Source organism: Rhinopithecus roxellana, chromosome 19 (assembly GCF_007565055.1).
Source record: "Rhinopithecus roxellana isolate Shanxi Qingling chromosome 19, ASM756505v1, whole genome shotgun sequence".
In the NCBI taxonomy this organism is placed as follows: domain Eukaryota; kingdom Metazoa; phylum Chordata; class Mammalia; order Primates; family Cercopithecidae; genus Rhinopithecus; species Rhinopithecus roxellana.
In genome coordinates this window covers 73,421,238-73,447,753 of record NC_044567.1, presented here as the reverse complement: position 1 = coordinate 73,447,753, position 26,516 = coordinate 73,421,238, and the positions used below count along the sequence as shown (strand labels likewise).

The window sequence follows — 26,516 nt, the reverse complement described above, 5'->3', positions numbered from 1 at the left end:
GGTCTCGATATGCTTGCCTCGGCCTCCCGAAGTGCTGGGATTACAGGCATGAGCCAGTGTGCCCAGCCTATTAAATTAATATTTTTAGAAAATACTAGGCCTTGAACATACTCACTTTGCAACATGACCCAGGTTTTAGAGCTGTGCTGTCCAATATGGCAGCTACCAGCCATGTGTGGCTGTTGAACACTTAAAATGTGGCACGTCCAAATGGAGATGTGCCATGTGAAATAAGCACTGGATTTCAACAACTTAGTATGATAAAAAAAAAATAGAAAATCTCATTTTTATAGATTACAAGTTAAAATGAAAATATTTGGGGGCTGGGCATGGTGGCTCACACCTATAATCCCAGCGCTTTGGAAAGCCAAGGAGGGAGGATTGCTTCAGCCCAGGAGTTGGAGACCAACCTGGGCAACAAAGTGAGACCCCATCTCTACAAAAAATACAAAAATTAGCTGGGCATGGTAGTGTGTGGCTGTAGTCCCAGTTACCAGGGAGGCTGGCCTCCAGTAGTCCCAGCTACCAGGGAGGTAGGAAGATGGCCTGAGCCCGGAAGGTTGAGGCTGCAATAAGCTGTGATTACATCACTGTACTCCAGCCTGGGTGACAGAGGGAGACCTTGTTTGGGGGGGAAAAAAAAAAAAAAGAAAAAAAAAGAAAGAGAAAAAAAGATTTTGGATATATTGGATTAAATAAAATATATTATTAAAATTAATTTCACCTATTTCTTTCTACTTTAAAAAAAAATTCTGTTTAAACCATGGCCTATAACACAGCCCTAGGAGATCTTGAGAACATGTGCCATACTTTTTTAAAATGTGGCTGCTAGAACATTTAAAATTATATATGTGGCTCATACTATATTTCTATTGGACAGTGCTGTTCTAGAATAAGCCAATCCAGCCATGTGCAGTGGCACAAGCCTGTGGTCCCAGCTAGTTGGGAGGCTGAGGCAGGAGGATTCCTTGAGCCCAAAAGTTCGAGGCCAGGGTCAACATAGTCCCTGAGGGAAGCCAGCCCTGGGCATCTCCTTGAGAGAACCGCATGAGTAGAGAGGCTTGAGAACTACTGGCCCAATGAGGCACTAGCCAAAGGCTGTGAATTTGAGCTCTTTTGTCTTTTCCATTTGTTCTTGTTTGGCCTTTGCGGTTTTCCAAAGTTATTGATGTTTACTGAGTGTGGGTAGGAAAAAGATGTGTGTGGTATCTGCCCCTGCTACAGTTCAAGCCCCAGCGGCCTAGCCAGCAGGGTGAGGGAAAGCAATTGCTCTAGAATGCTAGCGGCAGGCTCCAGAGAAAGTCCACAAGAGAGGAAAGAGACAGTGCGGGTAGGGCTGGTGCTGCAGTGATGGGAGGGAGAGTAAATACTTTTACAGGCTTAGGTGCCTCTGACTACTTCTTTTTCTAAGCTTCACAGTTGTTTTTATTTTGTTTTGTTTTTTTCTTGAGACAAGGCCTTGCTCTGTAACCCAGGCTGGAGTGCGGTGGTGCAATCACAGCTGACTGCCCCCTCGACCTCCCATGCTCAAGCAATCCTCTCACTTCAACCTCTAGAGTAGCTAGAACCACAGGTGGCACCAACCTGCCCAGCTAATTCTTTTTTTTTTTTTTTTTTTTAATGGAGACGGGGTTTCATCATGTTGCCTAGCCTTGAGTGATCCTCCCACCTCAGCCTCCCAAAGTGCTAGGATTACAGGCATGAGTCACCATGCCCAACCTGGCTTCACATTTAAACCACACCATGGAGGGCAAGATAGAGTCATGGAAAGCAGAGGCAGGGATTTGTATGCTTGTGCGTACATGGACACAAAGCTGGGAGTATATCCCTGCCATGGTCTGGGGCTCAGGGTGGGGTCTAGTCTTGCATTTTCAGCTCTATTCGTGCTCTTCTCTTTGGGCAGTAGCTTCTAGATCAGGAGTGTCCGATCTTTTGGCTTCCCTGGGCCACCTTGGAAGGAGAAGAATTGTCTTGGGTCACACATAAAATACAGTGACACTAATGATAGCTGATGAGCTTCAAAAAAAATCACAAAAATAATCTCATGATGTTTTTTGTTTTCTGTTTGTTTTTTGAGATAATGTCTCTCTCTGTCGCCCAGGCTGGAGTGCAGTGGCGCGATCTCGGCTCACTGCAACCTCCACCTCCCTGGTTCAAGTGATTCTTCTGCCTCAGCCTCCTGAGTAGCTGGGATTACAGGCGCCCACCACCATGACCAACTAATTCTTGTATTTTTCGTAGAGATGGGGTTTTGCCATGTTGGCCAGGCTGGTTTTGAACTCCCAACCTTAAATGATCCACCCACCTCGGCCTCCCAAAGTGCTGGGATTACAGGCATGAGTCACCACACCCAGCCAAAAATCTCATAATGTTTTAAGACAATTTATGAATTTGTGTTGGGCCGCATTGAAAGCTGTCCTGGGCTGCATGTGGCCTATGGGCTGTGGGTTGGACAAGCTTCCTCTAAGTCATGTGACTCAGGATGGGGCCAGGGCCATGGAATAGACAAGCAGAGGCACCTCCCACCCCACACCCCGCCCCCCGCTTTTTTTTTTAACAGCTTTATTTGAGATAGAATTCAAATACATACAATTCACCTGTTTAAAGTACAATACTGTGTTTTTAGTATATTCATAGGGTTGTGTAATCATCACCACAGTCTAATTGTAGAACACTTCCGTCCCCTATGGAAGAAACCTTCTGCCTATTAGCAATCACTCCCCATCTCTCTCCATTCAACCCCTGGCCACCACTAATTTACTTTCTATCTTGATAGATTTGTCCATTCTTGCCATTTTATATAAATGAGATCATGTAATGTGTGACCTTTTGTGTCTGGCTTCCTTCATGTAGCATGTGTTTTTAACATTCATCCATATTGTCGTGTGTATGAATACTTCATTCCTTTTTATTGCTGAGTAATACCCCACTGTATATTCCACCATATGGCTAAGTCACTTTTTATGTATGGTTTCATCAATTGATGGACGTTTGGGTTATTTTCACTTTGGGCTATTATAAATAATGCTGCTTCAAATATTCGTGTATAAGTTTTTGTGTGGACATATGTTTTTAATTCTCCTGGATGCATAGCTAGGAGTAGAATTTTTCAGATCATATGATAACTATGTTTAACCTTTTGAGGAACTGCCAAACTGTTTTCCAAAGCAGCCTGCCCCATTTTATATTCTCCACATCCCCACCAACAGTTGTTACTGTCTAGTTTTTAAAAAAATTATTATGATAGCCATCACAGTGCGTAAGAAGTGGGAGCTCATTGTGGTTCTGATTTACGTTTCCCTGACAGCTAATGAAGTTGAACATCTTTCCATGCGCTTATTGTCCACTTGTGTATCTTCTTTGGAGAAATGTCTGTTCCAAACCTTTGGCCTTTCTAGAGTGCAGTGGCGTGATCACAGCTCACTGCAGCCTCAACCTCCCAACCTCAAGTGATTATCCCACCTGAGCCTCCCAAGTAGCTGGGACTATAGGCATGCGCCACCATGACCAGCTAATTTTTTGTATTTTTTGTAGTGACGGGGTTTTGCGATGTTGCCAGGCTGCCCTCAAATTCCTGGACTCAAGCAATTCTTCCGCCTCAACCTCTCAAAGTGCCGGGATTACAGGCATGAGCCACCACATTCAGCCTACCTTTGCCCATTTTTAAATTATGTTTTTGGTTTTTTGAGACGAAGTCTCGCTCTTGGCCCCCGGGCTGGAGTGTGATGGCATGATCTTGGCTTACTGCAACCTCCGCCTCCCAGGTTCAAGCGATTCTCCTGCCTCAGTCTCCTGAGTAGCAGGGATTACAGGCGCCTGCCACCATACCTGGCTAATTTTTGTATTTTTGTAGAGACGGGATTTCACCATGTTGGCCAGGCTGGTCTTGAACGCCCGACCTCAGGTGATCCACCTGACTTGGCCTCCCAAAGTGCTGGGATTACAGGTGTGAGCCACTGCACCCAGCCAAATCATGTTATCTTCTTATTGTTGAGTTATAATAGTACTTCTTTCTTTCTTTCTTTCTTTCTTCTTATTCTTTCTTTCTTTCTTTCTTTCTTTCTTTCTTTCTTTCTTTCTTTCTTTCTTTCTTCTTTCTTTTCCTTTCTTTTCTTTCCTTTCTTCTTTCATCTTTCTTTCTGTCTTTCTTTCTTTCACAGAGTCTTGCTCTGTCTCAAGGCTGGAGTGGAGTGGCATGATCTCAGCTCACTGCAGCCGCAACTTCCTGGGCTCAGGTGATCCTCCCGCCTTAGCCTCCTGAGTAGCTGGAACTATAGCCTCACACCACCATGCCCAGCTAGTTTTTTTGTGTTTTTTATAGCGTAGAGGTTTCACCATGTTGCCCAGGCTAGTTCTTTAAACCGTGTATATTCTGGATACTAGACCCTTACCAGATACATAATTTACAAATATTTTCCCCCATTCTGCAGGTTGTCTGTTCACTCTTTTGATGGTATTTTTGGCAGCACAAAAGCTTTACTTTTGATGTAGTCCAATTTATCTAATTGTGCTTTTGGTGTTCTATCTAAGTACCCATTACCTAATCCAAGGTCACAAAGATTTACTTCCATGATTTCTTCTAAGAATGTTATCAGTTTAGCTCTTACAAGTGAGTCTGTGGTCCATCTTGAGTTAACTTTTGTGTATGAAGGATGTAGCTACCCAGTAGAGCCAGCACCATTTGTTGAAAAGGCCATCCTTTCCCCATTGAATTGCCCCACTTTCTCCTTTAAAATTTTTTTGAGGAATGATGTATCTAAAGTACCAGATCTTCAGGGTCCAAGTGTCCACCTTGGTGAGTATTTACATATGATGTGCACCCTGTGACCACCATCTAGATCAAGATACAGAATGTGTCTAGTCCTCTAGCCCACCAGAGGCTCTTGCGTGCCTTCTCCCAGTCATTGCGCACCTTGAAATCCACTATTCTGACTTCTAGCGTGGTGCGTTAGTTTTTCCTGTCGTAGAACTTCATGCCTATAAATGGAATTGTGCAGTATGTATTCTTTTGTGTCTGGTTTCTTTCGCTGAACACTACATCTGTGAGCTTCAACTGTACATATAGCATGAGGCTGCAGTTCATTCTTTTCCATGGTTCTGTAGTAGTGCTCCATTGTAAAGATACGTCGCACCCTATTATCCATTCTGTTAATGGACATTTGGGTTGTTTCCAGGTTTTGACTATTATGAAGACAGCTGTAGTGAACATTCTTGTACATGCTTTTGGAGATCCTCGGTGCTTATTTCTGTGGATATATATATCTGGGAATGGAATTGCTAGGTCCTTGGGTGGCATATGTTTAACTTTAATAGATGCTACCACCAAACAGTTTCCTAAAGTGTCTGTGCTAATTTATACTCATATTGGCAACAAATGAGCATTCTAGTTGCTCTTTATCCTGGCCAATGGTGTTACTAATCTTTTTAATTTTAGCCACTCTGGTAGATGTGTAGTGGTTTTAATTTTCATTTCCTTGATGACTAAAGATGATACCTTTTCATTTGCTTATTGGTCAGTCAATCCTCTTTTATAGAATGTCTGTCCAAGTTGTCATCCTGGTCTTAAATTGAGTTGTATGTGTATGTGTTGATTTGTAGGAGCTCTTTATTTATTACAGATATAAGTCTTTTATTGGAGAAAAACAGTATCTATATCAAGTATCTTTTTCTAGTCTATAGGGCTTGACTTTTAAACCTCCTAATGGTATGTTTATTGAACAGAGATTCTTTCAATGATGTGCAGTTTATCAGTCTTTTTGTTTATGGTTTGCTTGGTTTTCATCCCATTTAAGAGATATTCATCTCCCCCAAGGATCTGAAGGTATTTGCCTATGTTATCTTCTAGAAGCTTTAGTGATTTATCTTTCACAATTAGGTTTATGATCTTTCTGGGATTTTTGTGTATGGTATGAGTTAGAAGTCAAAGCTCATATTTTTCCATATGGATATCTGATTGGCCTCACTCTGTTTCTTGAATATGACCATTTAAATCACAAAACTGTCAGACTCTTCGTATCTGCTGTTCTGAAGATGCTTTAGTACATCCTGAAGATTTACTTCCTGAAAATGAATGCTCTAGGACCCTGAAGGTTGCGACTGTGTACCTGCCAACTCAAGCTAAAGGCTGAAGAGGAAAGCTCTGCAGCCCCTGCCTCGAGCTGGAGGCAGAGTGATGTCTGCTGGGGATGCAGGCTGCGCGCCCCACAGGGCTCCAGAGTGTCACTAACCATGTTGAGTTCACTCCTGCCCAGGGTCTAGCTTCTGCTTTGCTGACTCAGGCATCTTATTTTGCCAGGGCCTCAAAGCTGATGGGACAGGATAGCATCTTTGCTCACAAAGCTCTGATCCACCGGCCTCCTTGCAGCTCTGTAGTCCAAGCGAGCTCCTTGCAACATCAGGCTTCTTTTTAAAAAAAATTTTTTTTTGAGGCAGAGTCTCACTTTGTCACCCAGGCTGAAGTACAGTGGTGCAATCTCAGCTTACTGAAACCTCCGCCTCCCAGAGAACTCACACTGCTCTCTGGGAGTTAAACTGAAACGAACTCACAAACCCCAGATTCTCCTGCCTCAGCCTCCCAAGTAGCTGGGATTACAGATGCCTACTACCAGGCCCAGCTAATGTTTGTATTTTTAGTAGAGATAGGGTTTCACCATGTTGGCCAGGCTGGTCTCAAACTCCTGACCTCAAGTGATCTGCCCGCCTTGGCCTCTCAAAGTGCTGGGATTACAGGCATGAGCCACCGTGCCCGGCCCAGCCTCAGTCTTTTACATTTGCTATTCCTTCTTTCCCGACTCACTTCATTATTGTCTCAACCTTCCCTGACTGGACCCCTGTAGCTCAAAAGCACTATCCCCAGTGACTCTCTGTCCCATTCATCTGCTTGACTTCACTTATAACACTCATCACTATGTGCAATTACAATATATTATCTCTTCGTCTCCTTGTTTATTTTCTATCTTCCTTACTAGAATATTAGCTCTATGATACAGAGCACCAGGCCTGTTCACTTTTGTATTGTCAGCACCAAGCACTGTACCTAGAAGAGAGCAGGCATCGATGAAGAACTATTGTTCTTGAACTCACAAGAGACTCTTGAGATGCCAACTCCTAAGTTTATTTTGTTCCCCCATCCTAGCTATAAGGCTGTTTGGAATGATTCTTTTTCTTGGTATCTCCAGCAAGTACCTGGCCCAGAATCATATAAGATGAGTGAATAAATCATGACCATCCAATGTCTTTAATATAAAATAACAAAGGTAGGTCAAGGGGATTGGAAGGAAGGAGACAAATGTGAAATTATGGACATTCAGACTGGGCATGATAGCTCACACCTCTAATCCTAGCACTTTGGGAGGCCAAAGTGGGTCATCAAAGTGTACCATCGAGTGGACAGGGTGGTCAGGTTGGTGTGATCATGGCAGGCTCTGCTTCTATGCCAGCTACAGGGGACTCTGATCGCTGGAAGGTTGCTTAGGACATCTAAGCACTTGGTGCTGAGTCTGATGCTGAGAATCTCAGATCCTGCCCCCGTCCTGTGTCTGTCTCACAGGGAAGTTGTGGATTCATTCACTGCTCATTCAGTAGGTAGTCACCAGGCACCAGTCACTGGCACCACCAGTCACCCAGCTCGCGTGGGCCTGCTGGGCTCCTGGCCTGTGGACTGTGCCAGGCTGTGCCCTGCATGTCTGCCCCTGTGGTCCTCATCTTTCTATGCTTCTATCAATTAGCCACATGCTTTTTATTTGATGTTATTTTGGGGGAGATATTGAGGTCACCTATCAAGTTTTGTAGTGTAGAGACCCATTCAGTCTTTCTTTTAAAAACATTTATTTTTATTTTTATTTTTTTATTTTTTATTTTTTTGAGACAGAGTCTCGCTTTGCTCTGTCGCCCAGGCTGGAGTGCAGTGGCCGGATCTCAGCTCACTGCAAGCTCCGCCTCCCGGGTTTACGCCATTCTCCTGCCTCAGCCTCCCGAGTAGCTGGGACTACAGGCGCCCACCACCTCTCCCGGCTAGTTTTTTGTATTTTTTTAGTAGAGACGGGGTTTCACCGTGTTAGCCAGGATGGTCTCGATCTCCTGACGTCATGATCCGCCCGTCTCGGCCTCCCAAAGTGCTGGGATTACAGGCTTGAGCCACCGTGCCCGGCCTAAAAACATATATTTTTAATTCATTGAACCCAAACCACCTACTATAAGCCAAGCACCATGTTAGGTGGTAGGGGTGGAGTGATACAACAGGATAGACAAAGGCCCTTCAGGGACAGACATTAGATTAGACAAATGATTATCCAAATCATAATTACACTTGTGCTAAGCACTGGGAAGGAGAGGTGCAGGGAATAGGGGGCTCTCAAGGGTGACGCATGTCTGGGATCTGGGGGTTGTGAGTTCATTTCAGTTTAACTTCCAGAGGGCAGTGTGAGTTCTAGGACTTGGTCTTAATCACTGTCTCCATGGACCACCCATGGTATGTGGTTCCCCTCCCACAGTTATGAGTACAGGCAGTTCATTTGCCTGGCATAATGAGGACAGGCTGGACAAAGTCTCATCCTTCTGAAAGTGGCCCAGGGACCTTGCGTCTCACTCCTCAGCCACACTCCTCATGGGGATTCAGCTGTTGTATATGGTGTCATGAACCCTTTAGTAGTGCAAGGTGGCATTTCTCTGTCTTGGGTCCCTGGTGGCAGTTGCAGCTCTGGTATAGATCCTTAGTCGGTGATGATTTCCTTCCACTGTAAAGGATGGGGTGCTGGCCAGACATGGACCCTGCCTGAGTGAGCAGGTTGTAGGTCGGTGGTGGGAAAAAAGGAGAGAAGGGGGCCGGGTGCAGTGGCTCACGCCTGTAATCCCAGCACTTTGGGAGGCTGAGGCAGGTGGATCACCTGAGGTCAGGAGTTTGAGACCAGCCTGACCAATATGGTGAAACCCCGTCTCTACTAAAAATACAAAAATTAGCCGGGCATGATGGCGTGAGCCTGTTATCCCAGCTACTCAGGAGGCTGAGGCAGGAGAATCACTTGAACCTGAGAGGCAAAGGTTGCAGTGAGCCCACATCATGCCACTGCGACCCAGTCTGGGCGACAGAGTAAGACTCCATCTCTGAAAGAAAAAAGGAGAGGAGAGAAACAGTGGTGTTCATGCATGCACTCTCTCTCACACCCTCTCCCCTCTCCCCACCCACCTGGGGCCAGGAGCACACAGCCTCAGAGCTCTGTCCAGGCCCATGTGCAGAAACTCCGAGGAACCTATGTTTCCACTGTTTTTCCCAGTTGCTTAAGAGAGTAAAAGGTGTTCCCTAGTTTCATTTCCTGGCAGCTGTGCTCAGTGGACTGTGTCTGAACATTTCCTAGTAGTCTCTTTCCTCAAAGGAGAGAGAAGGCCCTCCCCAGTGAATGTCCATAAACCCTTTTTTTTTTTTTTTTTTTCCGAGATAGACTCTTGCTTTGTTGCCCAGGTGGGAGTGCAATATCTCCATCCATCTCGGCTCCCTGCAACCTCTGCCTCCGAGGCTCAAGCAATTCTTGTGCCTCAGCCTCCCGAGTAGCTAAGATTACAGGCATGCACCACAATGCCCAGCTAATTTTTGTATTTTTAGTAGAGACAAGGTTTTGCCATGTTGGCCAGGCTGGTCTCAAACTTCTGGTCTCAAGCAGTTTTCCCACCTCAGCCTCCCAGAGTGCTGAGATTACAGGCATGATCCATCACGCCCATCCTGAATGTCCACAATCTTAAAATTTACATTTGTCTCCTTCCTTCCAGTCCACTTGACCCACCTTTGTTATTTTATGTTAAAGACATTGGGATGGTCATGATTTATACCCTCATCTTGTATGACTCTGGGCCAGGCACTTGCTGGAGATATCAAGAAAACCATTCCAAACAGCCTTATAGGTGCTAGAATGAGGGTAAGCACAGAATATTGTGGGATTCCCTAACCCAGCTAGGGGGTGGGAAGGGGTAGAGGCTGGGGAAAGGTGAGAGAAGCTTCCAGGTAGAGGTGATGGATGTCTCCTGAGCTGAGTCTTCAGGGACAGTGCCCTCTCCCGCCAGAGGCTGGAGATCACACAACTTCCCAGGTATATGTGAGGCTGCCAGGACAGCCACATGGTTGCCGGGGAGCTGTTTCTTCTACCCGTTTTCCTCAGGGAGGTCCCCCAGGTCTTGATGACCTAGGCAGGCTTTGCTCAGAATCTAGTGTTGTGGATGGTCCCCAGTGGCTGCCCTGACTGACACATCATCTGTCACTGGCAGGGGGAAGCACCTGCCAGTTCTGAAGGCCCCATGGAGGAGTCTCTGGGGACCTAGTTCTGTGAGCCACCCCCCAAGTCGCCTGAGTCAAAACTTGCCACCCTTGGCTTGAGGAGTTGTATAGCATCTGAGTGGATCCAACTGTCCAAAGCAACCCTTCCCTGTTTACAAAGCAGGGAGCGCAATCTTGATTCAGGGACTGGAAATAGCGATGTCAGGGTGAGGTTAGTGGCACTTAACAAAACAGTAGGGCTGTTCCCACTGTGTGACTCATTTCCTCTGTGTACACTGACACTTAGGGTGGCCCAGCCAGCTTCCTTGCCTCTGCCCTTCCATGTTGAGGCACAGAAAGCCAGGGAGGACTTGAAATACTGGAGAAAAGAAACCAGAATCCACTCCCACAAGCCTACTCACCCCAGATGCTCCCCGCAACCCCATCTCCCCCAGCCAGTGAGCAGCTTCAGATTCAAAAGAGAACAACGAAGGGAAGGGGCAGGACCTGGCTGCCTGGGGTCGCAGGGGCCTGCCCAGAGGTGGGCGGCAGAGGCAGAGGTGGCCAATGAGCACCCTGAGGCCTGCTCGCCAGGCCTCCCTCATCTTAACCCAAAAGCAGGACTGACAAGCCCTAAAGCAGGCCTGAGACCCTACGTGCTGGGACAGCTGGATACCCACATGCAAAATAATAACACCCCTTCCTAACACCTTACACAAAAACGAACCCGAAATGGATCAGAAACCTAAATGTAAGAGCTAAAACTATACAGCTCTTGGCAGAAAACACAGAAGTAAATCTTTGTAATACTGACTTAGGCAACGATTTTTTAAGATACAACACCAGAAGCATAAACAACAACAAAAATAGATAAACTAGACTTCATCAAAACTAACAACTTATGTGCTCCAGAGGGCACACCATCCAGAAAGTGAAACGACACCTCACAGAATGGGGGAAATTATTTGCAAATCATAAATCCGATAAGGGTCTCATATTCAGAATATATAAAGGACCTTACAACTTGTATTAGTTCCTAGGGCCGCCATAACAAAGTACCATACACAGGATGGTTTAAAACAACAGACATTGCCGGGCAGGTGGCTCATGCCTGTGACTTCAGCACTTTGAGAGGCAAAGGTGGGCGGATCACTTGAGTCCAGGAGTTCAAGACCAGCCTGGCCAACATGGTGAAAGCCCATCTCTACTAAAAATATAACAAATTTGCTGGACGTGCTGGTGCTTGCCTGTAGTCTCAGCTACTCAGTGGGGCTAAAGCAGGAGGATTGCTTGAGCCTGGGCAGTCAAGGCTGCAATGAGCCCTGATTGTGCCACTGTACTCCAGCCTGGGCAAAGAGTAAGACCCTGCCTCAAAACAAAACAGGCCAGGCATGGTGGCTCACACCTATAATCCCAGCACTTTGGAAGGCTGAGGCAAGTGGATCACCTGAGGTCAGGAGTTCAAGACCAACCTGGCCAACATGGCGAAACCTTGTCTCTACTAGAAATACAAAAATTAGCTGGATGCAGTGGCGGGCACCTGTAATCCCAGCTACTTGTGAGGCCGAGGCAGGAGAATTGCTTGAACCTGGGAGGCGGAGGTTGCAGTGAGCTGAGATTGCACCATTGCACTCCAGCCTGGGCGACAGAGTGAGGCTCTGTCTCAAAAACAAAACAAAACTGATATTTATTCTCTGATAGTTCTGGAGGCTCCTTCTGGAGAGTCTAAGGAAGAATCTGTTCCTGCCTTTCTTCTGGGTATTGGCGTTGCGGGCGCTCATTTGCATTCCTTAGTTTGTAGACATGTTACTCTGGTCTCCCCTCTGCTGTCACACACGTTCATCCTCTGTATTTCTGTCTCCACTTGGTGTTCTCCTCTCTTCGTGTATCTTTTCTCCTCCTCTTATAAGGACATCAGTCACACTAGATGAACAGCCCATTCTACTCCAACATGACCTCATCTTAACTAATTACTTCTGCAAAGACTCTATTTCCAGAAAAGGTCACATTCTGAGGTACTGGGGGGTAGGGTTTCAACATGTCCTTTTGTGGGGGGTCACAATTCAACCCACAACACACTCAGCAACAAAAAGACAGCCCCATTTTAAGACAGACAATGGATTTGAGTTAGACTTGAATGGATTTGAATATATTTCTCAAGGAGAGAAATTGGAACCCTCATACATTGCTGGTGGGAATATAAAATGGTGCAGCCACTTTGGAAAACAGCTTGGTAGTTCCTCAAGAAGGGAAACATAGAGTTACACATGATCCAGCAAGTCTACTCCTAAGTATATACCCAAGACAATGAAACATGTTTACACAAAAACTTGTGTATAAGTGATCATAGCAGCACTATTCATAATAGTCAAAAAGTAGAAATAACCCAAATGTCTATCAGCCAATGAGTGAATAAGCCAAATGTGGTGGATCCAGACAATGGAATATTATTTGGCAATAAGAAGGAATGAACACTTATACGTGGATGCACCTTGAAAACCTTCCACTAAGAGAAAGAAGCCAGGCACAAAAGGTCACGTGTCACAAGTTCCATCTATATGAGATGTCCAGAACAGGCAGATGTGTAGGGACTGAAAGTAGATGAGTGGGTGCCTAGAGCTGAGAGTGGCCAGGGGAAATGGGGATGACGGCTTAATGGGTATGGGGTTTCCTTTTTGGGTGAGGAAAATTTGCTAAACTTAGATGGTGGCGATGATTGCGCAACTCTGTGACTAAGCCAAAATAATTGAATTGGACACTTTTTAATGTTTTTTTTAGAGATGGGGTCTCATTCTGTTGCCTAGGCTGCGACCAGGCTGCATGGCTCACTGCAGCCTTGACTTCCCCAGCTCAAGCGATTCTCCTGCTTCAGTCTCCTCAGTAGCTGAGACTACAGGTGTGTGCCATCACACCCAGCTAGTTATTTTTTGTAGAGATAGGTTCTCACTATGTTGCCCAGATTGGTCTCAAACTCCTGGGCTCAGGTGATCCTCTCGCCTCAGCCTCCCAAAGTGCTGCGGTTACAGGTATAAGCCACCATGCCTGGCCGAATTACATACTTTAAGTGGGTTAATTTTATGATATATGAGCCATGTCTAGACAAAGACTTTAAAAAAAAAAAAAAAAAACTTCAGGCTGGGCATGGTGGCTCATGCCTGTAATCCCAGCACTTTGGGAGGCTGAGGCGGGTGGCTCACCTGAAGTCAGGAGTTCTAGATCAGCCTGGCCAACATGGTGAAACCCTGTCTCTACTAAAAATACAAAAATTAGCTGGGCATGGTGGTGGGCGCCTGTAATCCTAGCTACTCGGGAGGCGGAGGCAGGAGAATTGCTTGAACCCAGGAGTCAGAGGTTGCAGTGAGCCGAGGTTGCACCATTGCACTCCAGCCTGGGCAACAGAGCGAGACCCCGTCTCAAAACAAAAAAAACAAAAAAACTTTAAAACAAACAACTGCTGTCTTCTTTCCCAACAGAAAAACAAGAGCTGGATCTCAGAAGATGACTTCTACCGGCCTTCCCAGGAGCAACCCCTGGAGATGGCTTCAGACCACCCAATAGCTTCTTCCAGGGGGACTCCAGAGTCAAGGCCTGGTCTCCACAGGCATTTTTCTCAAGGACCAAGAAAAAGCTGCTCCCTGGGGGCATTAGACCAAGCGTGTGTACCTTCCCCAGGAAGAAGGCAAGCCCAGGCAGCCCCATCCCAGGGGCATAAGAGCTTCCGGGTGGTACACCGGAGACAGATGGGTAGGTTAATAGGAGGGTCCTGGGTGGGTCCCATCTGCAGGGACCAGGTCTTTCAGAAGGCAGCTCTGAAGTCCTGTTTTCCATTGCTAAAGAGGTAGTGTGTTCCCACAAGTATTATAAAACCTCATTCCAGAATGCCATCATAATCATGCTCATTCAGGGAAGCATTTCAGGAAAAGTACTATATTGTCTCAAAACTGCCTACAGAGGACAAAAATACTGTTTCACCAGTCAAATAGGAAAATATTTTCCCTGAAAACTATGCAATTTATGATTATAGAAAACTCTTGATTCCACCTATAGCTCAGAGCACATCCGGCTCCATGAAGCCCCAGGTGTTTTAACTGGTCCTTCCAAAGGTGTTTACCCTCAGTATTTGGTTTATGTAACAGCTCTGGGGGGCTTAATCAAATCTGCTATTTGTTTTGTTTGTTTATTTGTTTTGAGATGGAGTCTTCCTTTGTCACCCAGGCTGGAGTGCAGTGGCGTGATCTCTGCTCACTGCAACCTCAGCCTCCTGGGTTCAAGCAATTCTCCTATCTCAGCCTCCCAAGTAGCTGGGATTACAGGCACCTGCCACCATGCCCAGCTAATTTTTGCTTTTTTTTTTTTTTTTTTTTTTTTTTTTTTTTTGAGGCAGAGTTTCGCTCTTGTTACCCAGGCTGGAGTGCAATGATGTGATATCAGCTCACCACAACCTCCGCTTCCCAGGTTCAAGCAATTGTTCTGCCTCAGCCACCCGAGTAGCTGGGATTACAGGCATGAGCCACCACACCCAGCTCATTTTGTATTTTTAGTAGAGATGGGGTTTCTCCGTGTTGGTCAGGCTGGTCTCGAACTCCTGACCTCCGGTGATCTGCCCGCCTTGGCCTCCTAAAATGCTGGGATTACAGGTGTGAGCCCCTGTGCCTGGCCAGTTTTTGTAATTTTAATAGAGATGTTGTTTCGCTATGTTGGCCAGGCTGGAGGATCTGCTATTTGTTTAAGGTCCTCCAGTGCTTCCTTTTTTTTTTCTTTGAGACGGAGTCTCACTCTGTCGCCCAGGCTGGAGTGCAGTGGCACGATCTCGGCTCACTACAACCTCTGCCTCCTGGGTTCAAGCTATTCTCCTGCCTTAGCCTCCCAAGTAGCTGGGACTACAGGCACCCACCACCACACCTGGCTAATTTTTGTATTTTTAGTAGAGATGGGGTTTCACTATATTGGCCAGGCTGGTCTCGATCTCCTGTCCTTGTGATCCACCTGCCTCGGCCTCCCAAAGTGCTGGGGTTACAGGCGTGAGCCACCGCGTCCAGCCAAGACCAACAGTTTTGATGCCTCTTCAAACAGGTTTTCTGTAAAGGGACCCGAGAAACATGGTGGTCATTAGGGAAGTGCGTGGAGACGAGAGGTGCTGCTAAAGATGGGAGAAATGACAGCGTGCATGTGTGCCAATAGGAGTCACCCAATAGAGAAACAAGGAAACAGCAACAGAGGAGAGAGGGACTGCTCCTTGTCCTTGAGTAGGTTGCGGAAGGAGAGACCTCCTGCACAAATGGAGGGTTTGGCCTCACACAGAAAGAAGCACACTTGGTTCATTCCTGGCAGCAGGAGGGAGGGCGTGGGTGTAGGGAACAGGGCGTGTGGAGGTGATCTTTTGGGTGCTTTTATTTTCTCAGTGAAATACAGGACGCAAGAGCAGCAGTGGAGGTGTGAATGGAGATGTTCCTATCCAGCTTTCAGGGTCCCATGTGATAGTGCCCCGTGGCTGGCCTGTGTTCTGGGGACAGTCACTGTCCACACGCACTGTAGGGCATCAGGCAGCAGAGGCTGCCTTGGGCAGGACAGAGACAGGCCCGCCAACTAATGTGCTTTTTGCCTCTGCCTCCAGGCCTGTCCAACCCGTTCCGGGGTCTCATGAAGCTAGGTACCGTGGAGCGGCGGGGGGCAATGGGCATCTGGAAGGAGCTCTTCTGTGAGCTCTCCCCGCTGGAGTTCCGCCTCTACCTGAGCAACGAGGAGCGCACCTGTGTGGAGAACTGCTCCCTGCTGCGCTGTGAGTCTGTGGGGCCGGCCCACAGTGACGGGCGCTTCGAGCTGGTCTTCTCTGGCAAGAAGTTGGCCCTGCGCACCTCTTCCCAGGATGAAGCCGAGGACTGGCTGGACCGGGTGCGGGAGGCCCTGCAGAAGGTCCGGCCTCAGCAGGAGGATGAGTGGGTGAATGTGCCGTACCCAGACCAGCCTGAGGACCCCCCCGAGGCGCCCCAGGGCTGCCCCTCTCCCTCAGACGTGCTGTCCGAGCCCGCGGCCCTCCAGGGCACTCAGTTTGACTGGTCGTCCGCCCAGGTTCCAGAGCCAGATGCCATCAAGGAGTCCCTGCTGTACTTGTACATGGACAGGACCTGGATGCCCTATATCTTTTCCCTGTCCTTGGAGGCTCTGAAATGTTTCCGCATCAGGAACAATGAGAAGATGCTGAGTGACAGCCATGGCGTGGAGACCATCCGGGACATCCTGCCAGACACAAGCCTTGGGGGCCCGTCCTTCTTCAAAATCATCACAGCCAAGGCCGTCCTGAAGCTGCAGGCCGGGAACGCCGAGGAGGCCGCCCTGTGGAGGGACCTGGTCCGCAAAGTCCTGGCATCTTACTTGGAGACGGCCGAGGAGGCGGTGACCCTGGGCGGGAGCCTGGATGAAAACTGTCAGGAGGTTCTGAAATTTGCCACCCGGGAAAACGGCTTCCTGCTGCAGTACCTGGTGGCCATCCCCATGGAGAAAGGCCTTGACTCCCAAGGCTGCTTCTGCGCAGGTGCCGACTTGCTCCACTGCCACCCCCAGCCTGCCAGCCTCACTCCGCCTCCTGCGGATTCCTGATTTAGGCTCCCCACCCTTCTGCCTCCCTGCAAATGCCCCCATCCTTCCCCTAGGGATGAGGCCACAGATGAGGCTTGCCCTGCAGCTTCCGCTCCTCCCCAGCCCCCGCTGGGGCCAGTGCTCCGCTCATAGGCAGTCGGCCCTGCTCACCCATCCCTCTCCTGCCACCTCCCACTGATGGGCGGCAGGCTGGCCACTCACTGCGCTGCTCAGGGAGTCCCAGCCCACTTCATTTTCTTCTTGCTCTACTATCCTGTTCTTTCAGAGCAGGGGCATGGTATGCTTCCAAATATTTCTGCTGCTTTTATAAGTGTACCCCCTTTTTTTTAAATTACAAAAATGGGCTGATGCTATTCAGTGCTGCCCAACAGAACTTTCTGTAATGATGAAAATTTCCTAGATCTGTGTGTCCAGTGCCATAGCTGTGAGACACATGGTGCTACCGGGTACTTAAAGTGTGGCTAGTGTGGTTAAGCAATTGAATTTTCCATTTAAATTCATTTACATTTAAAGGGGGCACACGGGGTTCTTGGCTGCTGTGTTGAGCGCTGGATATATTGTTCTGCAACTTGGTTTTTTCCTACACTGTGGATGTTATTCCAAGTCAGTACATCTGCTATGTCTTCCTCATCATCAAATCTAATACTTCTGTGCTGGGTACTGGGCCAGCTGCTTTATTTGGATTATCTCATTTAAGTCTCATAACAACCCTGTAGAGATAGGTGCTACTATTATCATCTCTGTTGATAGGGGAGGACACTGAAGCACAGAGCTGGTAAGTACCTGGTTGGTGTCTGCCAGTAAGCTCAGACAGCTAGTAAGTGGCAGAGGCAGAATTTTCTTTTTTTGTTTGTTTGTTTGTTTTAGTAGAGATGGGGTCTCCCCATGTTGCTCAAGCTGGTCTTGAACTCCCAGGCTCAAGTGATCCTCCTGCTTCAGCCTCCCAAAGTGTGGGATTACAGGTGTCAGCAACCATGCCTGGCCAGAGGCAGAATTGGGACCTTGACCGTCAGGCCCCAGAGCCTGTCCTCATAGGCAGGACCCTAGAGGGCATCCCTAGGGTTGTCAAGGGTGCGTGACATCCCCCTGCCCACATTCCATTGTTAGCTCCTCCCACTCCCCCCACCATCCAGGGGCAGATGGCGTCCCATCACCATGGGACCCTCAGGTGACCTGTGAGGGGGTTGCCCTGCTGCAGAAGGCCAGAGCAAGAAGCTGAGCCTTGGTTTGGGAGCTGTCCTGTTGGCGTGGACTGGAGGGAAGCCTGCTTCAAGCTTCTGAAAGGAAGTGGTCTGCGGTTGGCCCCGGAAGGATGGGAGAAGCTAGGCAGAACAGAGCTTCCTGCAGAAAACACCTGCAAGCCTCACTTGGCCTCTCCCCCTCCTGCCCCAGCACTCACACTTTGTGGGGGCCAGGCTCTGAGGGGGCTGGGACTCCAGGGCTTGCGAGAAAGGGTTTCTCGCCTGTGGGTGTGAATGCTGCGGGGGTAACTCTCACCATGGCTGCCACCCTCCAGCAGGTGGGACTATGCCACCAGGGAGTTTGGGTTTCCTTTCTACCCAGCAGGCACGGCTCAGTGGCAGACACCAACCACTGGCATCTGGGTTGTATTTCATAATTTGCAGGGTACTTGCAGAACCTTGTCTCATTTAAGCTTTGTAATAACCCCACAAAATAGCTGGTAGTGACTGAATTTTACAGTCACTCAAATGGAGCTTTGAGAAATTAGATGAAGGTCAAGGTGAGGCAGCTGGTGAGCAACACAGCCCGCCCTATGGTCTCAAGGCCCTGGGGACCCTTCTGCCTGCCCCTGGAGGAGTCGACACATGTTCAGAATTTGAGTCAGGGCCTCTGCTTTTTGCCCAGGGCACACCCCACTCCCATTCCCACTGGCCCCAGCTGTGGAGACGCCTCCAACAAGGGGGCCGAAGCCAGTCCTGCCCCACAGTCCTGAGGCATCCAACTCTGTGCGGACTCCCCTGCCCCCTGCTGGCTGCCCATCCACTCCCTGTTGCCATCCCCGACCCCAGTCCCTGCCCCCCAGCTGCTTCGCTGCTCGCCACAGCTCCTACTCTGCTGCTTCCATTCTGGGGCCCGAGTGGAGGGGTGGACCTAGAGGAGGCTGGCATTGCCAAGCCAGCAGTGGGGACACTGGACACAGGCAGCAAGGAGTAATGGAGCAGAACGCAGGCTCTGGAACCAGCCAAACCCAGATCTGAATGCCAGCCACGCCACTTCATCACTATGTGACCAGACAGATTTCCTAACCTCTCTGAGCATCCATTTCTTCAGCTGTAAAATAATGATAGTTCTTACAGTGTGTTGTTGTAAAGATTTAATTAGTAGGGGAGTTCTGAGTGGTGGAAATACGAGTGGTTATTCTTGTGTTTGTACCTACCTTTAAAAACAAAATTAGCAGATCCTTTCCACCACAGCAGCTCCCAAGTTACTAGGAGCTGACTCTGGCCACACCACTCACTCTCTACCCATCTCCCCAGGCTGCTCCCGGCAGATCGGCTTCTCCTTTGTACGACCCAAGCTCTGTGCCTTCTCTGGCCTCTATTACTGTGACATCTGCCACCAAGACGATGCCTCAGTGATTCCGGCCAGGATCATCCACAACTGGGACCTCACCAAGCGCCCGGTAAGTCTCAAGCCCAGCCTGTCACAGCCATTCAGGGCTGCTGAGGGACAGAGGGGTGTTCACTCCTCTTTGCTGCTGCTGTTCATCTGTTTAGAGGAGTTTGGTTCCTCTAAACAAGGGAAGCTGGGGTCACTGGTTCAGGCACTGATGTGGGGGAGCTAACCAAGAGAAAAGCTTGGTGCCTGTCCACAGCCCTGGGCAGAGCTCTGTCGGTGGCTGTCTTAGTCCCCAGGAGGGAGTCTGAGGATGGTTTCCTGAAGCTACAAACATAACTGCTTAAGGAACCAGCAGATAAATGTTAGATAAACAGGTAGATAGATAGATAGATAGATAGATAGATAGATAGATAGATAGATAGGTAGATAGGCTACAAACATAACTGCTTAAGGCACCAGCAGATAAATGTTAGATAAACAGATAGATAGATAGATAGATAGATAGATAGATAGATAGATAGGCTACAAACATAACTGCTTAAGGTACCAGCAGATAAATGTTAGATAGATAGGTAGGTAGATAGGTAGATAGATAGATAGAAAGAAAAGATAGAATAGATTAGATAGGTAGATGGATGCATGGCTAGGTGGGTGAGCAGGTAGGTAGGTGGATGAGCAGGTGGCTAGGTGGATGGTTAGGTGGATGGGTAGGTAGGTAGGTGGATGAGCAAGTGGCTACATGGATGGGTAGGTGAATGGTGGATGGGTTGATGGGTAGGTAGTTGGGTAGATTGGTGAATGGGTGGATAGGTAGGTGGATGGGTGCCTGGGTAGGCAGATGGGTAAATGGTTAGGTGGATGAGTGGATGGGTTGGTGGGTAGGTGGATGGGTAGGTAGATGGGTAGATGGGTAGGTGAATGGGTAGATGGGTAGACGGTGGGTATATGGCTGGGTGGATGGGTGAATACGTAGGTGGATGGGTAGATCTGAGCTGGCTATACCTTGGAGCAGTCATCCTTGCCTTTGCCAACCCTATGAGGCCCAGATGACTGCACCCCCCTGCAGGCCCTGCATGGGCATATTTATTTCATGTTTTGAAAAGCACTTTTTCTGTGGCTCCCCCCATTATTAAGATAATACATGGTTATTGTTTAACATTTTAAAATTACAGAAAAGCCCAAAGACCAATCAAAATTCTGTGCGGTAACCCAGAGGTCACCATTATTAACATTTTGGGGTATACCCTTTTCTGTGCATTTATTGACATATGCATCTATTTTTTATAAAGTTGGGATCAGACAGGACTCATACTGCTTTATAAGAAGCTTGGTTCACTTAATATTATACCTTGGGTATAATACTAATTTTTTATGTTCACCAAATGCTTTTGAATAAGATGTACCCTAAAGTCTTTCAGAATTTTCCTTTTCTCCAGCTGAACTTCGCCACTTTCCTAGCTATGTTACCATGAGCAAATTAGCTTCAGCTTCCTCATCTGTAAAAGGAGGATTAACAACAGCGTCTGTGGTGGGGCTCTTGGGAGGGCAGGTGTGGCAGTGTGTGCCTGTCAGTTAGAACAGTGTCCTTTCTCTCCCTGGGGCCTATCACACCTCCTGCCTATTCACCCACCCATCTCCCTAATTCACTTGGTCAGTGTCTGCCTCAAGGGGTACAAATTTGGTTTTCTTCCAAAGGCACAGATTTCTATTAAGACAGACACAGAAACACAAGGAAGAAGCTGTTTGCTCCTCTGGAGAGTCAGGGCCTGCCAGCTATGTAGTCCTGATGTGTGGCTGTGTCCTCATCATAGTGCAGGGAAGGTGACTCTTTCAGTCAGTTCTACCTCAGCCTCCACCTCCCTGGGATGGGGAAACCCCGCAGAAGTTGGCTTCATTTTGATTTTTTTGTTCTTTGCCTTGTCCCCACCCCTGCTGTCAGTGTTAAATATTTAACCATGTAGAGGAAATGAAACCTCAAAATCACCAAAAAATGCAAACAACCCTTTGATCATAAAACACGTTCACTATTTACAGGACCCTGATAACTTCCATTGAGCCATCTCCTTATTCACTGCCCTTATCCTTGTACCACTTCCTTTTCTAACTAGAAAAGTACAGTCCTTCTCTAGGCATATCTGAGATCAGGAAATCCTCAGCTTGCTCTCCCTCTCAAAAATTGCTGGCCTAGGAAAGACAGGGAAATTCAAGATAGAAAGTGGCCGTCCCACGGGTTTGGGGCCTTATTGTTCACCGTTGCTGTTCTGGCTGACCCACTTGTGCTGAGGCCTGGCTGGCACTGACAGGATGTCAGCCCAGGGGTGAGGCTTCTCTCTGTCTGTCTCTTCCATTCCCACAGGATAGGAACAGTCGCTGGGGAGCACAAAGCCCCTGCCCATCCGCAGTGCTTGGCAGTGTTCCGCACACATTCCTGTGTGTTATTTCATCAGAGCCTCACCCAAGGCCTGGGGCCAAGTAATGGGAAGAACTGAGTTAGGGTTAGAGAAGTCACCCAAGACACCAGGAGTTTGCCATTGGGCTCTCCCTAGGTTGGGGGGCTGGTACCTCAGGGCCCCAGGCTATGGGAAAATAAGAGGTTGTCCATTGCTGGGGGAGGTGAGAGATGCTGGTGGAGCTGGGAGGCAAGACGTCAGAGGTCCCCTCAGCCCCCAGATACAGGGGTAGGTCTCCTGAGGGCCAGTTTTGTCCCTAGCCCTCAAGGGGACAACAGGGCCACACCAGGCACTCACACAGCAACTGATAGCAACTCACATTTACTGGGGATGTGCCACCTGCCAGGCCCTGTGCCAGGAGCTCTCCTGGAATACCTCTTAATCTGAATTCAAAATAATCCCATGAGAAAGAAGCCTTAGTCCTGGGCTGACATCCTGCTGAGTGCCGGGCCTCAGCACTAAAGCAGCAGCAGCGAACGAAAAGGCCCCAAACCAGTGAGCCTTAGTTGCTCTCATTTTCCCCATTTTACAGATGAAAAAATTGAGTCACAGCGGGATAAGTTTCACCAGGTCATATAGGTATAAAGTGATGGAGGCAGGATTCAATTCTGTTCTGACTCCGAAGCCAGACTTTTTTTTTTTGCCTACACAATTTATTAGAATTTGAAAACGTTGCTGGATAAGACAGTCAAATAAATCAATTTCATTTCTATACATCAGCAAACAAATTACTATTTTATAAGACAATCATTTATAATAGTATCAAAAACAAAACCACCAGAAATAAAATATGTAATGAAAGGACTAGTTAAGATGTTAAAGATCTGAGCTGGGCCAGACTTGTAACCACTATGCACTTTTTGGCTGTGGAGAACGGCTCCTCCGTCCTTATAATGCAGCGAGGCCACTGCAGGGGAGGGGGCTTCTGGTTAGTGCAGCAGTCTGGTGTTCAGAGATGACACCTCAGCTCAGACCTGACAGGTTCTGCGGGCAGGTTGTATAAGCCATGTTAGCTCCTCTAAGCCTCCGTTTCCTCATCTAGAAAACGGGGACAGGGACACCCTCCCTAACGGGTTGTTCTGAGGATGAAGGGATAATGTGGTCAAGTTCCTGGCCCAGTGTTTTGCAAATAGTAGGTGCTCGATTATTGGCGTTGGTATTAGGATCAGGGCCAAGGGTAGAACCTTCAACACCCTGTCAGCCGGGAGAGACTGAGACGGATCACTCAGCTGCACACGGAGCCCCGGTGTTGCTGCTGATGTGAGCCGAGGGAGCTCAGGGAAGCCTGTTGGTGAGCTGTGTCTGATCTGTAGCTTCCTGTGGCTGGAGCCTGACTCAGCCTGTCACCTGGTTCCTGAGTCAGGGCACAGAGGGGAGTGCCTGTTTCCTTTAGTGGGGGGAAGGAGGGGCTGGGAGGACAGGAAAGAGTGGGAAGGATCTGTGAGGCCCAGAGGGAGGGGGTGTTACCAGAGCAGTCCCTCCCTCATCTCAGCATGGTTGGGGAGGGGGCAGTGCCCCTTGCCATTAAAGGGAGAGCGGGTTTGGGAGTCAGATAAACTGGGTTCAGAGCTTGACTGTACCATTTACAAGCTGGGTGACCCTAGCCAAATCTCCTGATCTCCTTGAGCCTCCGTTTCCCATCTGTAAAATGAAGATAGCCTCTCAGGTAAGTGAGCAGGTCATGTGGCACCTGGCCGGGCAGTGCTCACTGAACAGCCATTCCTTCCCATCCCCAATGCCTGGTGGTACCCCCAGATCTGCAGACAGGCCCTGAAGTTTCTGACACAGATCCGGGCCCAGCCCCTCATCAACCTGCAGATGGTGAACGCGTCTCTGTACGAGCATGTGGAGCGGATGCACCTCATTGGGAGGAGCCGGGAGCAGCTGAAGCTCCTGGGGGATTACCTGGGCCTGTGCCGGAGCGGCGCCCTGAAGGAGCTCAGCAAGAGGTAAGCAACCTATGTGCATGTGTGTGTGCACATAAACACACATACATATATGTACATGTACACACACGTGCACACATGTATACACAAATGCATAGACATGCACACACATGCACATGTGCACAAATGTACACACATGCAGGCACTCATGCACACGCACACACACACACAGAGGCAGGGCCCAGGGCAAGGCGTCCACCTGGAGGAAACCTGGGCAGAGAGCTTCCCACTGGGCCTGGGAAATAATCACATCTTTTGGGGGTGATTTTGGGGTTTTGTTCATGTAACCATTTGTTTACTCAAAAACATGGACTGAGAACATGCTAAGCACTGCACACCTGGCGAGGCATGTGGGCTCCAACACTGAGCAGGGCAGAGCCAGGGCCGACCCACCGGAAGCCTCTGGCCTGGCAGGGAAGACTGGTGGGAAAGTCAGCAACTGCATCCGGGGGTGAGGGTGAGAGGGAGATAGGTGGGGAAGTCAGCAACTGCATCTGGGGGTGAGGGTGAGAGGCAGGATGTCCTGGAACCACAGAGGCTTGACATCCAGCCCAGATGAAAGGAGGACAAAGCAGAAAAGACTTCCTGGAGGAAGTGACTTCTAAGGTGAGACCTGAAAAATTAGGAAGAATTAGAAAGGAGAAGCAAAGGGGGAAACAGCGTTGCAGACAGAAGGAATAGCACGCACAGGCCATGAACAAAGGCACCGTCGGTGGAAAGCCCAGAGAGAACTTTGGCTATGGTGAGGAGGGAAGTGGGGAGTGTGGCGAGAGGCAGGCGAGGGCCAGATGTCCCCACCTCTTCCCCATCCCAGCCAGTCATCTGGCCCATGCCAGCTTCCCTCCTGAAATTCTCCAAAGAAGACGTGATCGGGGCAGGGCCCTCAGGATGCCCTTCAGGAAGCTTCTCTCACCAAGGGCCTGGGGCCTTTGGTGCTCAGGAATGGGATGTGATGCTGGGCTTCAACAGGGACTCAGGTCTCTCCATTCCTGTCATAAATGCTTCCTAGTCCTCAGGTCACAGCCCAGGCCATAGTCTTCCCAGGGCTATGCTCTCCCAGCACCCTCAGGAGGGCAGACCTCATGTGGAGAAGCCTGCCGGTGCCTACTGCCCAGCATGGGCTTTGAGTCCACCTCTTCTGGGTTTCTGGGGGCAGGGACCACTCACAAGCCCCTCCAGGTTCCTCCATCTGGCCTTCCCTCACCACAGGGCTGGCCTAGAGAGCGCCTCTCTGGAGACTGCCTCTTCCATCCTGGCTGCAGTGCTTCCAGAGCCGGACCTCCTCAAGGCCAGGGTGTGCCCCGAGCAGGGGCTCTCAAGGGGTGCTCTCCCCTAGGCAAAGAGGAGAATCTGGCCCCACAGCTGCCAGCTGAGCCTTGGTCTCCTCTGCAGGGCCTGAAAGAACAGAAAGCCCTCTGGGGACCTACCATGTGGGACCCTAGACCCTAGAAGGCTTCACCCCTGAAGGCTCTGGCCATCCAAGCATCCAAAGGTGACTGGGTCTCCACTTCTTGGCAAGCGCTGACTCACTCCCTACCTCTGAGAGTCCAGAGAGACTGTCCTCCTGCCCACCTAACCAGGTGGTGAAATCTCTGGGATCGGGTGGGGCCTCATCACCCTCCTTGGTCAAGGAGCCAAGTACTTGCACAGGCCTGCAGACCTGTGTAGACCAGCTGCCTGTGGGGTGGGTTGTGGGCCCCAGCCCCATACACCCGTCCCCACCCTGCTGAGAGAGTTTGTTCATTGGCTTTACTGACCTGTCTCTGCGGGCACCAGGGGCAGCCCTGTCTCTCTCCCTAGCCCTCCTGCTTCGTCCCTGGGCAGCAGCGCTGTACTCCTGCTATGTGTCCAGCCTGCTTCCCATGCCTATGGAAGTCCCATGGAAACAGCATAGGGCAGGGGAAACCGTATGGGAGCCCCTCACCCACTGTGCGTCAGGAAAGTTGCTTCACTTCTCTGGGTCCAGCTTTCCCATCTATAAAATGGGCCAGTGATTCCTCCATTCCTGTGGCCTCCTAAACAGTGGTGAGGGCTGCATGAGGGACCCAGAGTCTGGGCCACAGATGGCCCTGGGTTAGCATTATGTGTGCCCTGAGGGCACCTGATCCAGCCTTGGCAGGGGCCAAAGGAGCTTCCAGAGGAGATGGCATCTGAGCTTAGGGCACGCAGAGTTCTTTTCCTTTTTTCTTCTAAAATGTTTTTCTTCTTTACAAAGATCAGTGTTTCAAGTGAGGGGCATTTATGAAAGGGAATAAAGCAGACCATCCAGTCAGCCCTTCTCAGAGCCCACCACCACCTGCTTCTGCACCTCATTCCATCCACACACACATGTTGCCACAACACCAGTAGCATTGTGTGTCTGTTGAACTGGGGTTTAGAAAAATGAGGAAAGAGTAGAAAGGGCAGGGGAGAACCTGGCTTTCCTGGCTAAGGGACCGGTAGCAAGAGGCTGGCCGGAGCACAGCTCACTGACGCCCTTGAGGGGCTCTGGGCAGCTGGGCTTCGGGTACAGGGGCCAGAACTCAAAGGGCCCTCGAGGCCTTCGGATTTGATCTGCTACTTGTGGGGAACCATTGAAGGGTTTTGAGCACGGGGCTATCACTTCTGATCAACGGCTTAGAAAAGACCACTCTGAAAAGACCAGGCACAGTGGCTCACGCCTGTAATCCCAGCACTTTGGGAGGCCAAGGCGGGTGGATC

The 26,516-nt window shown here is 49.1% G+C and overlaps 1 protein-coding gene across 3 annotated transcripts in view; it reads left to right on the top strand.

The window, feature by feature from the left end:
- Nucleotides 1-26,516, top strand: part of PLEKHM1 (pleckstrin homology and RUN domain containing M1) — a 57,102-nt gene that overhangs the window by 22,619 nt on the left and 7,967 nt on the right. For all 3 annotated transcript variants that reach the window (XM_030923754.1, XM_010383621.2, XM_010383619.2), the window contains exons 6-9: nt 13,717-13,987; nt 15,858-16,775; nt 19,339-19,484; nt 23,626-23,819. In XM_030923754.1, the coding sequence (XP_030779614.1) occupies nt 13,717-13,987; nt 15,858-16,775; nt 19,339-19,484; nt 23,626-23,819 (1,529 nt within the window). The remainder of the gene's footprint in view (nt 1-13,716; nt 13,988-15,857; nt 16,776-19,338; nt 19,485-23,625; nt 23,820-26,516) is intronic.